The 13,723-nt window shown below is 34.9% G+C and overlaps 1 protein-coding gene across 11 annotated transcripts in view; it reads right to left on the reverse strand.

Annotated features, from left to right (window-relative positions):
* LOC125652523 (multiple C2 and transmembrane domain-containing protein 1-like) overlaps positions 1 to 13,723 on the reverse strand; it is a 99,003-nt gene that overhangs the window by 34,437 nt on the left and 50,843 nt on the right. For 7 of the 11 annotated variants that reach the window (XM_056139246.1, XM_048881814.2, XM_048881815.2 and 4 more), the window contains 3 exons: positions 6,082 to 6,187; positions 3,675 to 3,897; positions 200 to 305 (listed from right to left, as the gene is read on the reverse strand). In XM_056139246.1, coding sequence (XP_055995221.1) covers positions 200 to 305; positions 3,675 to 3,897; positions 6,082 to 6,187 — 435 coding nt within the window. Of the gene's footprint in view, positions 1 to 199; positions 306 to 3,674; positions 3,898 to 6,081; positions 6,188 to 8,496; positions 10,338 to 13,723 lie in introns of those variants that run through there. The other 4 variants (XM_048881812.2, XM_048881811.2, XM_056139247.1 and 1 more) reach the window with 3 other exon arrangements.

Raw genomic sequence — 13,723 nt, forward strand, 5'->3', positions numbered from 1 at the left:
CCATGAAGCTCTAAAGCAGATGACAAAGCATTCGTTAAACAAAAGACGTGACTACTATCAAAATTGTCATTTCTTCTGTTTAAGTCTCGAAAATAATTTGCTTGCTTTACATGCATAGTATTGCACACTTTTCAAAGATGGAACAATCTATTGTGATTGTTTTCTTGATTTGCTATACGAGAAGTCGATGTAGACCCACCTCTTTCTCTTCCCCCGACTTGGGGATCAGTGTACACTGTAACAGAATGTACCCCATGTACTCCTCGTCTTTCTTCTCTTTCAGCTCTAGCTTCAGTTCTGTTGGTCTGTAAGACAGGGGCAATCATGGTGTTATACAATACACATATGGAAAAAAAACTATCTGTGTTTTTACTCCAGGCAAAATTGAAACTGGTCTTTCATATATGGGATTTTAGTTTTTGATTTCACTTTCTGAATCCATTTTGATTCAATTCTCAAAGTATGCAAGAAATATTACTGCATTTAAGGAGGATATATAGGCAAGTGACTTTAGGATCATTTAAGGATGTAGACTTATGCTAAAAGTCATTAATTAGCAGAGAATATCTTGTTTATAATGAAGATATGCAGACCTAGACCAGGTATCAGCACCCACCAATACATGTACATACAATCTGCAGTTTTTAACACTTATCTGACAGACCAGAGTTTGCTAAAAGAGTGGCCATACCTATTGTAGTGGTCTGCCATATCTGGATTCAAAGAACTCAACCCATCATAAAGCAGCATCTCTACCATCTAAGTATTCTCTTATAGAGAAGTAGACATGTAGGCTTAGTCTGTGCATGTATGTAGGCATAGTCTGTACATGTATGTAGGCATAGCCTGCACATGTATGTAGGTATAGTCTGGATGTAGGTATAGCCTGGATGTAGGTATGGCCTGGATGTAGGCATGGTCTGGATGTAGGCATAGCCTGGATGTAGGCATAGTCTGTATGTAGGTATAGCCTGTATGTAGGCATGGTCTGGATGTAGGTATAACCTGTATGTAGGTATAACCTGTATGTAGGTATTGCCTGGATGTAGGCATGGTCTGGATGTACGCATGGTCTGTATGTAGGTATAGCCTGGATGTAGGTATAGCCTGGATGTAGGCATAGCTTGGATGTAGGCATAGTCTGTATGTAGGCATGGTCTGTATGTAGGCATAGCCTGTATGTAGGCATAGTCTGTATGTAGGCATGGCCTGTATGTAGGCATAGCCTGTATGTAGGCATAGTCTGTATGTAGGCATAGCTTGGATGTAGGCATGGTCTGGATGTAGGCATGGTCTGTATGTAGGTATAGCCTGGATGTAGGCATAGCCTGTATGTAGGTATAGCCTGGATGTAGGCATAGCTTGGATGTAGGCATGGTCTGGATGTAGGTATGGTCTGTATGTAGGCATAGTCTGGATGTAGGCTATATGCCTGCATGTCTATTTCCCTGATGAGAATACCAACTATGCAATCCAGAGTTTAGTATAACACCACATATTGTAAAAGATTAGCATATTGTCATATGTTGTATACATACATAATGCATTTCACTCAAAGAATTTTTTTTGTTATTCTCTTCTGAGAAAATGTACTGTTTATATCAAATGAAATCTTTAGTCTTTCTGTTGAAATATTAATGATTTTAATTCCCTGAGGCATTCACTTGAATCGCATGGATGCAATCTTTACTCTTCAAATTCCCCCCAATCTGTCAATACTGCATAGGCATGATTTCTGATATATTCACTATGAACATGTCACACAATATTCACATATATCTTCTCATAACAGAAGTAAAATTCCAGATAGGTTTCCCTCAATCAGTTAATTATTCAAATGTGCTGTCTTTATTAATATATTTTCAGGGTAACATTGCGTTCATGCATTGTCAGACATTTTCATTATGTCGCCTTAATCAGTCCCTAAACAGTCCTACATTCAGAATACGTCGAACATTTAGCATACTGACATGATCTCCACATGGAGAGACAGAGAGAACGGCCAGTTAAACAAATATTACAAATGCTACTATTTTATCCCTGGTTCCAGCCTTTGTGGCGTTGTTTATCATTTAGCAATATTAACATTAGCAAATGTATTCCATTATTCCAGATACATGATGTGTCAATTCTCAATAAAGAACAACTTGTCATGAGACACAATTTAATTATGAAAACACAATAAAGCCACATGATTCAATAGTGTCATCATAATAAAGCTATAATTAATGATTCATATGAGTTTCAAATCATTCATACTATGGATCTCCTTGCCAGTCATAAATGTAAATACATAAAGTTAATGTCAATTGTAATAATATTCTGTAACGTCATTGGAGTGTGAAATGCTAATAGCATGTGATCAAATCTACTATTATGCAGATAACAGTATAGGATTTGATCACGTGACCAACTGCACTTACCATCCCAATGAAGTTATAGAAATGACATAGCATTGTCTTAATACACTACTGCAATGGATTTATCATACTGAAACTAATTCATACTGAATCTGTACACACGGTGCACAACAAATCTATTGCCAGAATTCTGTCATTCAGAAAACATCAGTCAGCTGGTCTTCCTTGGGAACTGAAATGAACCTCAATCTGATTAAAACCAGATCCTGAGATCGGCTCACTTTAGATCGCTACACTAGGATCTGACGTAACCCCATATAGGGTCACGTCCGCATGACCTTTCGTTAAGCCAATCAAATTGACCCTGTCGATTTACACCAACGATAATTTTTCTCCCATGATCCTTTGCGTCATTATTTACGTTAGAGATGCAAAAAAAAAAAAAATAAATAAATGGCTGCGCGTTGGACAGACGACTGCACACCTGTCAAAACATGCGATTTAAACAACTTCTGTATTCTCTGCGGGTTTTCTTTCATTCAAACGCTAAAAAATCCCGTGGAGTTCACAATTCAAGGAAAATGGCTGCGATTGTTTGGTTTGAAAGAAAACATATCGCAGCTAGATGCGACGTCACAATGCACCGTTTACGTCGACTGGCGTTATATTCCTCGCGTTATTTAAGTAAACCAGCTTGAAAACTGTTCAATTCGTACCCGTCCCTATTCATGCATAAATCTGAATTCACTATTAATTTAATTTGGGTATATTTCATATCGTACGTTTTGTTGTTTGAATGAACGGAATAGATTAGGCATTATTGCGAAAGTTTAAAATTCGTTATGCGAGAATATACAACTTTACAGTGTGGAATAAACTTCGTGGGAGAGAGATTACAGCAATTTGTTTACGAATTGCCAGGAACCGCTTAAATAGCCATCATTGTCTGTATGGCGCAATCTGACTGGCTGATAGTTTTCATGAATATTCCAAGCGAAAGGTCATGCGGACATGACCCCCTATGGGGTTACATCAGATCCTAGTGTAGCGATAGATCTAAGTGAGCGAATCTCAGGATCTGGTTTTAATCAGATTGAAATGAACCTGTCACTAATATTTTGCCAAAGGTTAATTGACCACCACATTCTATTTAATTCTATTTAAATTATATACCTTGCAACTTTTGTTTTCTGATGAGTGAACCTTATTTGGGGACTATTGAAAAAATAATTTATTCTATGCATTGTGTTATGAATAGTCTTGTGATAGAAATCCATTGCTTTCATGTCATTTTTCTGAAAAGAATTTACTTACGTATTTAAATCGAATGTGGAGAGGTCGATTTCTGCTGATCCCATGCGATCATCTGAGACTCCGCGGTCATAGTCGTAACATTTCACTGACACTGGTTTAAACGCATCCTCGATAGGAATCGTAAACTTTTCATCCCATTTTGGATTTAGGTTCTTGTATACAGTTCTACTTTTATAAAATTGTTTGCTGCCAATTTTAAATTTGACATAGGGATCACTGGTACCTATAAAAAGGAAATTGAATAATGATAAATGATACATATATTAAATGGATTGTGCAAGACAAATCAATCAACATAGTTGAATTTTAGTGATCAATTCTGCAACAGCATTTCCTACTGAAATTCATTACTTTGCCCTTCTTTGGTAGTCAATACTTTCCTATGTATTTATTCTCTACAACCGTCAGCACGACATAGTTTCAACCAAAAAAAAAAATCAATCTTTATAGTTATAAGGTACTTTAATATGTCCCATCTTGTGCTTTTGTTACGTATATACAAATTACAATTTTTTTGTTAAGAATATAACTAGTACTTCAGCTATTGATGTATATAATTTCTTATCAAAATTTTAAATCTAAGTTCAAGTTACATGTATCTTTTAAGGAAATATTTTGACAAACAAGATATTGATAAAGAGATACGTTAAAAATACACCAAATCTTGTCATGTAGTACTTGTGTCTATATTTTGACAAAATCTTTTGACATTTTGACAAGATTTTGATGCATTTGTAAACAAAGGGCTCATGGGCCTAGAAAAGCTCACCTGAAAAAATTCAAATAATAGTATTGGTACAATATATGGGAAAGATTGTTACATCATTCCATTATCTTATTTCATTAACATGAAAAATATGAAAGCCCTTTTTTGATATCTCAAAAAACTTTGGCTATTAGTTTTTGCAGAAGTATGTTAAAAATCAACACCAAGGTCACAGAGTCATGTACATCAATGGTAAAGAAAACCCTCACTGCTATGACCCTGACTGTCATACATAAGTCTAAAATAAAGAAAACCCTCACTGCTACGACCCTGACTGTCATACACAAGTCTAAAATACAGAAAACCCTCACTGTTACGACCCTGACTGTCATACATAAGTCTAAAATAAAGAAAACCCTCACTGCTACGACCCTGACTGTCATACATAAGTCTAAAATAAAGAAAACCCTCACTGCTATGACCCTGACTGTCATACATAAGTCTAAAATAAAGAAAACCCTCACTGCTACGACCCTGACTGTAACCCTCACTGCTATGACCCTGACTGTAACCCTCACTGCTACGACCCTGACTGTAACCCTCACTGCTACGACCCTGACTGTAACCCTCACTGCTACGACCCTGACTGTAACCCTCACTGCTACGACCCTGACTGTCATACATAAGTCTAAATTTGTGGCACTGCAACTACAGCTGGTGATATTGCAATATGAGTTCTGAAATGGATGTCCATCAAACACACAAAAAGTGACTCTGAAGCCATGTCTTTCACTCAGGGGTAATGCATTGAATAAATTTTGATCTACATCATCCTGTGTTACTTATGCAAACATTTGGTAAAAATATGATCAGTGGTTTTCCATCCAAAGATTTTTTTTAGCAACTACAGTGTTCCCTTGATTTATTGCCCTCCGTTATAATGCCACACCCGCTTATTGCCTGAAAATCCAAAAGAACAGATTTCTCGTCATGTTAACACCCCCGTTATAATGCAAAGTTTGCATAATGCCATATGCCAATGATTTTCACTAAAAAATGGTCAAATTTTGTAGGGCTTATCCTTGATAATAATGCCAATTACCTAACACACATTGGTAATCATACCTGTACTTTGATAGCTGCGAGGTGAAGTGTGACAGTTTGGACAAGGTATTCAGGTGTTCATGTTAATTACAAATGTAATCAATGCTGAATTAAACTCAAGATTATCTAAATGTTTATATAGAACGGAGTCCAAATAAATTTACAGAATTGAATTTCTTTTGACTGCTCAGTAAATCATCTGTAACGGTGAATTTGTTATATTGCCACCCCCACTTTATTGCCAAAATTGGTCTTGAACAAAAGTTGGCAATATATCGAGGGAACACTGTACTACTTGTTTGGAAGTTCTTATCTCCCCTTTATCTAAGATTCGCCCCTTGGTTTTTAGTATGTTTTATAGCTCTTGGCTAAAGGATATACTTTTGGCAAAAATTTATATGCCAAAATTTTAAAAATAAACCAAAGACTTTTAAATGTATAACCCACATTCCAAGATCACACACATCCAAATGATGCACGACAATCCATGGGCTGCACAATAAGGTTACCGGGATTTTGGTACAGGTGAGCTAAAACTAGTCTACAAATAGTTTTTAAAAAAATCCTAAGGGAGATTGTTTTGAATGATTTACTCACCACTGCTATCTCTGATAACCAGATCTTTTCCTTCCTTCAGCCACACATCCAAATGGAAAAAGGAATGCTGCATCAACTCATGTTTGCGTTGTCTTATGCTGGTGTCCTGAAAAGATACAATGGTCAAATTCTGAAATACTTTTGCAACACTGATTTGTTTTGCAACTTGTGCCTGCACCCATATGGAAAAATAATACATAAAAGTATATTTTTAATATATTATTAATACAGTAATTTTTGTACTTTTTTGAAATAATACAGAAAAAATATATTATTTTTGTATCACAAAAAAAATGGGTAACTCATTTTTGTATTAAATTCTGACTTTGATTTTTTAAAGGGTATTATTTTTGTATCATTTTGGACTTAGATTATTTTCAATATATTATTTTTGTATTTTTAGGGACTTAGTTTTTTTTCAAGCATATTATTTTTGTATCAAAATTAAACTTAGTCATTTTCACTGTATTAAAATTGTATTTTTTTAAAACTTAGTCATTTTTAATCCAAATCTTTGAATTTATATATATTAATTTTGTATTATAATTGGACTTAAAAAATTTCAGTGATTTTTCACTGTAATATAATTGTATTATTTTTAAACTTAGTCATTTTTAATCCAATTCTTTAAATTTATATGGCTTAATTTTTTTGTATTACAATTGGACTTTGAAAATTTTCAATGATTTTCACTGTATAAAAATTGACTAATTTTTAAGTTGAAATATAAAACTCATAATTTGTGGAAAACATGATGCAAGTTTTAGCTTCTCAACTTCACAGTAAGGTTGTCAAACTTTTAAGTTTAGACAACTTTATCAGTTGCATGCATAATGAAATAAAAAGGAAGTATACTGAAGTCATTATTAATTGCATGATATTTCCAGGACAGTCTGTAAAATACAGTATAGTTTCTTTTGACTTCATCTTGGTTTCCCATTGTAATTGCAGTTTAATTCTACTGATAACTCTTAACTAAGCCTTTCAATAAGATACCTTATTTATACTATCTTCTCATCAAAATATCACATAGAAATTTGATAAATCAAACAAATTTAATATATTCTCTACCATGTGTACATCATATGAAATGATTCTTATAAAAGTAAAAAAAACCCACCTTATTCATGGGAAAATTATTTTAAAGAAATGAACATCTGTTACATTTAACAATAGTCATTATGATTGACCTTTAAATACATGTAGGTATATCATATTTAAAAAAAAAACCTCTTCAGTTCAGATAAATATGTAAAATTTTGATGTACACATTAGCAAGTGTTCGAATTATCTTTGTTCATTTCATCACTCCTTTTCCACACGGTTTGGCAGAGAATTTGCATACATCACATGCCATGACCTTGACGAATACTTGAACTTCTGCAAACAATTCTCCGTTCAATTTCACAATACTATTATTTCTTCTAGTTGTATTTTTGTACTCCTTGCTTTGCACTATCTGGTGACAAGTACGCAAACGTTTGAAAAAGGAAATACGTTGAAATTCCCCAAACACTAAAAATATTGTATGTTCTTCCTCCTCTGAAATGTGTCCTGAACAGACATGTTAACTTTCAAAATGCTAAATTTGTTTCAAATAATTTCTATCAAATTAAATAAGGTTAAAAATTGCTTCAAAATCTAAGTACAAAAAAGACCTCCAGAAACTTTTATAAGTGACATAATCCTGTCATCTTTATTACACACACCCATTAGAAAATCCTTGTTGCTTCCTTCATATATTTTGAGGAAGGAAATGGGCTACTACAGAGCTAATTACATCACTATTTCAGGTACATGTATTTACCCATAGATTTGCAGAAATCAGACATTTCAATTTTTAACATAGAAAATTAAAATTAGTACATTTCACATGCATATGTCAAATTGACAAAAGTACCAACAAGTGGGGCGTCTTCTCTCAACATGCCTCATTCACAACTGCAGATATTTTCCAGATGCAATATTTATGACATTGACCTTTTGACCCAGGAACAATCTCTCTCCACTTGCCATCCCTGCCTGTAGCATGTATGAGACTAAAACCTGAAAAGGTGTACCTCACATGGTGCAATGTACAACATTTTCCCACACGTACGCATGGACAAATTAGTACATGCCTGCAATTTTTTAAGGAAGGGATAATAATTCACTTTCAATATGACTTGGCGAAATGTGACACTGCAATTCAATTGCATCAAATAAATCATAATAAAATATCTGTCACCTTCATCAGAACTTGCTTGTACACATATTGTAGACTTCAAACTGCAGTATGCAACACTTTAAAGTTTATTTCAATTAAGTGAAGGAAATATCAAATCTCCAGAATTGTTTTCTAAAATGCAACGATCATAATATTAAAAATGAAGACTGGCAACATTATTAGAACCAGTTTCACATGGTGCATCCTACCTGGTGTAGACTTTCATTCATATACTCAAATATGAGGAATTTTGAGTCCTCTGTAAGAACGGGAATGACTACATCTGAATCCTGTCTTTCATGAGCAGGGTTCTCTAATTCTTTCATTTCTGATGTCTGTCTATGTAGGGTGTGTGTAATATGTGTGTCGGTCCTTATTCTATTCTCCAAAACCGTCCCATGTAAAGGCGAGTCTTGATTGGCCTGTGGCAAGCCTTCTACACTATCAGAATTTTCCACATAAAAAGTAGATCCATTGTGATTAAATGGCGATTTCTTACCAGTACACAGACTGGCTTCTGATGCTGATCGAGCTCCATTTTGTGCACCGATTCCATCCAATGGTAATTTGTTTAAGCTTTCAACTGACCTACACAAATTGTCCTCAGTGTCATCACTACTGTAAAGTCTCTTATGAGATGACAGAAGTTTGTGACCAAGTTTAGTGAATATAGATCCCTTCCTCCTTCTAGGCGATTCACCTCCCAATGTTTCTGGGCTTTTCATTTTCCTCTTCTGCTTTGTTTTAGGGGATTGCTTCGGAGAACCACAACAGTCGAGGTTTCTCTCACTGGCATCTTCCAATTTTTCACCTGTCCTGTCTTCCTCCATTCTTTATCAGTTTCGAGGCAAGATCAAAAGTATATGTACTTATATCCAGTAAAATTAACCAGCTTACATGGTTAGCTCGCTTTTTTCCAATTATTGAAATATAACTCAGTCAACTTTATAAAACAATGTTGTACTGATAAATTTTGTATGAGTCTTCATCAATGATCATTTCAGCTGCTGGTGAGGCCTATTGATTGAATTCCCTTTTGCAATAACTCATGCGATGATGGGACTGCAATTTTTTAAAGTTGTTAAGTTGATGTAAAAAAGTTACATCCGTGATATTACAAGAATCTCACACTGAAATCAATTCGGCAACGTGTATCTATAAATATTCACTCAGTCATCAATTGTTGTATAAAATGCACATGTACTTAGGTCCAGTTCTCTTAAATACTTGTCCCAATACAATTGATTTAGATGAATTGATGAGGAGTAAAATAATCATACACAAACAGCAATTCATCAGCAGAATATCAATGAATATTTATAAATACTGCACTAACTTTAGCATTTAATGAATTCTTTTAATAAAGCAGATCCCATATGTCAGGAAACTGGTGTTATCTAGTTTCCTGCAGTTTCTCTCAATGTGTTCCAGAGACTAGTAGGTAAATGCAGGTAGACTTGGTTCACAATTCTCTTCACCAATTTAAGTAGCAGAAACGGTCTCATTTTGAGCAGTTCCAGTCCCCGATAGTTCAGTTAATGATGCTATTGGTCTGGTCTAGATACACTCGGCTACCATCAATGAAAGCTTTGTAAAAGCAATCCCAACTTGATTTTCTGCTATTGTATTGCATATCTACGTTTGGATAGAGACCAGTCATTGAATTTTTCCTCCCACAATCAAGCGACCATTCAGTGATAATGCCACAACTTGAAGCCTTTGTAAGGTAGTTAACACAGGTCACTCAATGACAATTAATTAAAAATCCTCACACAAAAGTCCCCAAGAAATGATGACCCTGCTGAAGTCACAGTAACAGGACAGTGCACTTGAACTTAACATAAAGGTTAATCCCTTCACAAACAAATTTAAATCAGTGTATTTCAATGAAAAAATGGCAGGAAATGCCAACTTCCTTTTTCTGTTTCACCACTTCCACTGCACACCAGCACAACTTTTAGTGATCACCACTTGCCAGGATGAGAACATAATATATTGATCACTTGCTGATCAATGTTAAGTGAAGTTCCAGTAAGTGCTGCAATGAATGTTTATATATAACTAATCAGTGCAGCAAGTGCAGACTCTATTGATCCAATTCTTAAATGAGTGAAGTTTTCAAGTTGTTTATAAAAACACAATAGGTATCAGCTAGGCTAGTAACCAAAATCAACACCATACACAGGTTCATTAAAAACTGGCACTTAATTTGTTGAATATACTTTTAAATAGGTTCCTATACAAAACGGGCCCCCAACCTTAGAGAATGTTGCCTCAAATCTCAGCCTAATATAAAGTCCGGATTTCTCACTCACCTTAGATTTTGCTACAATATATAGCCTGCCATCAGCCTTATTCTGAGAAACCTTACACAAGTTAATATTAGAGAAATATGACTTGAGATTTTCTCAAAAGGTTCAGCAATATGGTTCATATGCCTTTAATACCTTGATTTATATTAAAATCTCAACAAAATGATAATAGTTTTTTAATATGCCAGAATTTAAATTCATTTAGATGTATACCTTGGTGTTTAATTGATGGAATAAACATGAAAGAAGTCTGAAACATTGACAATTTGTCTCCTAGCTATTCTTACTGATAACATCAATATGCTAAACAGGCCCATTCTTATAATATGCATTGTTATATCAAAACATCATTTCCTTTTCAATTTTAAATTAAATAACATATCCTATTACACCATATTAATCAACAAAGACAAAAAACAAAAAGAAAATGATCCATACATTTTATTTCAGTTTTAAAGATGGTACACATTCAGCCGTTACAAGCTAGCCTATGGGCCACATCGCTCACCTGAGATTGTACACATTCAGCCGTTACAAGCTAGCCTATGGGCTACATCGCTCACCTGAGATTGTACACATTCAGCCGTTACAAGCTAGCCTATGGGCTACATCGCTCACCTGAGATTGTACACATTCAGCTGTTACAAGCTAGCCTATGGGCTACATCGCTCACCCGAGATTGTACACATTCAGCCGTTACAAGCTAGCCTATGGGCCACATCGCTCACCTGAGATTGTACACATTCAGCCGTTACAAGCTAGCCTATGGGCCACATCGCTCACCTGAGTCACCTTGGTCTATATCTAAAGATTTTCCCTACATATACGCATGTAAAACTTTGATCCCCTATTGTGGTCCCATCCTACACCCAGGGGCCATGATTTGAACAAACTTGAATCTGCACTATATATATATATATATATATATAGCTATGTCAGAAAGCTTTCATGTCAATTAGAACTTTCCCAGCCCAGTGGTTCTTGAGATGAAGACTTATAAAAGATTTTTCCTATATATTTGTATGTAAAACTTTGATCCCCTTTTGTGGCCCCATCCTACCCCCAGGGGTTATGATTTTTAAAAACTTGAATTTGCACTATGTCAGGAAGCTTTCATGTAAATTTCAGCTCTTATGTCCCAGTGGTTTTGAAAAAAGATTTTTAAATGATGTACCCCACCCTATTTTTGCATTTTTGTGATTGAGATATCTCCCCTTTGAACAAACTTGAGTCCCCTTCACCCAGGGATGATTTGTACCAAGTTTGGTTGAAATTGGTCCAATGTTTTTAGAAAAGAAGTCAAAGTATGAAAAGTTTACAGATAGATGGAGAGACAGACAGACAACTGGTGATCAGAAAAGTCAGCTCAGATGACCTATAAACCTTTAAAATTCAGTGCTAATATCAATTTATCATCATAATAATAGCTGCCTCACTAACCTTTACTCAATGAGTGACCAGGTTAGATGTGAACTTTCAGAGATTGAGAATAAGTTTGATTAATAATACAAAAAATTGGGACAATGACTTCAATTTGATAGATAAAAGTTCAATCTGTCAAGAGTCACCTAGCTGTATCATACATTCTATACAATATCGATTTAGAAATTAGATTTTTGAATATATATCTTGTCTCCATCTGACAAACTTCATACTTTAACAATTCATCACATGATATTGATTGGAAGAATCAAATTTGCTGTCTTAATAAAATCATCAGTAAAATGTACATATTTTGCATTCTGCTTATGATACATTTTCTCTGCTTATATAGTTAATAATTATAATTCTATTAATTTTATCAATGTATTTATCTATATCAATTACTGGACATCTGTTGCAGGCAGCTTTAAATTTACTTTGAAACTATAACATTAAAACTCTGAAAATTTCAAAGCAAGCATACCGTAACCAAATGCCATATTTGTTACCCATCTAGAGAAATTTCAATTCTATGTTTTAAGATTTGCCTTATCTACCATTTTAACCTGAGATTGCATCAGATGCTGCTATTAATTTTCCAAGATCTTAAGAAATCTCAAACTGAGTTGTAATATATTTTGAGAATATTCTGAGAAAAACTCTTATAAAACATATTTGAGTTTGAGAAAATCTGATGTTGGTAACCTTGATCAGTGATTTTCTAAGATATTTCAGTTTGAGAAAATCTCTCTGTCGGAGAAAAGATATCCCTGACACATATTGAACATGTCAGGCTATCATAGATGTTCCTGATGGAATTTGGTCCATCAACAAGACATCTTTGTAGAGCAGATGCTCCCTTTCAATCATATTCAAATCAATGTTGAGAAAACATCTGACCTTAAACCATCAGGAGTCATCTACTAGTGATAATTAATTTGCCTAAGAAGTTTAATGATTATCTAGTAAAAGGTTTTTGAGTTATCGGTCAAACAACAATTGCTATATGCATGCAAAAATCGATAAGGGTCATCTCTTAGCCATGACCAAATCGCCCATGAAGTTTGATGACCATCCAGCAAAGGATTCTCTCATTATTGGTTGGAAATCCAGTTTGGTATGCATGCTAGAAAGCCCCAAAACCTTTGACCTTTTGACCCCAAATTCAATACGGTTATCTACTAGTCATGATCAATCTACCCATGGGTTTTCTAAGTTACAGACACGATAGTTCTAGAAAGTGATGCTCCATTACATATTTCTGCACTATTTCCCCTAGTTCAGGGTGTCTGTTATGATCAAGCTGCACCATGTACTAAGTCCCTGGCCCCAGTGTTCACTGCATGGACTGTGATTATAAAAGTCATTATAATTCTTATATACTGCAGTCATGTAGTTTCACTTTACATGCCTCTAGTTTCACTTTACATGCCTCAGCCAATTTTGTACCTTCATAAGCTGTCACTGATTAAGCTATTTAGGTTTTTTTTCAATCTATAATTTGAACGTAACTCGGAATTATTAAGCTCCTAGCTGTACTCTCATCAAAAGCCCACCCTAGTTCCAAAACCTCATCCCAGGGGCCATCAAAAGCCCACCCTAGTTCCAAAACCTCATCCCAGGGGCCATGAATTTCACAATTCTGGTATTGGCATCCTTGCTGACAATGACTATATACAGTTTACTTGCTGGACGTCCCCGT

This window comes from Ostrea edulis, chromosome 5 (assembly GCF_947568905.1).
Source record: "Ostrea edulis chromosome 5, xbOstEdul1.1, whole genome shotgun sequence".
Classification (NCBI taxonomy): domain Eukaryota; kingdom Metazoa; phylum Mollusca; class Bivalvia; order Ostreida; family Ostreidae; genus Ostrea; species Ostrea edulis.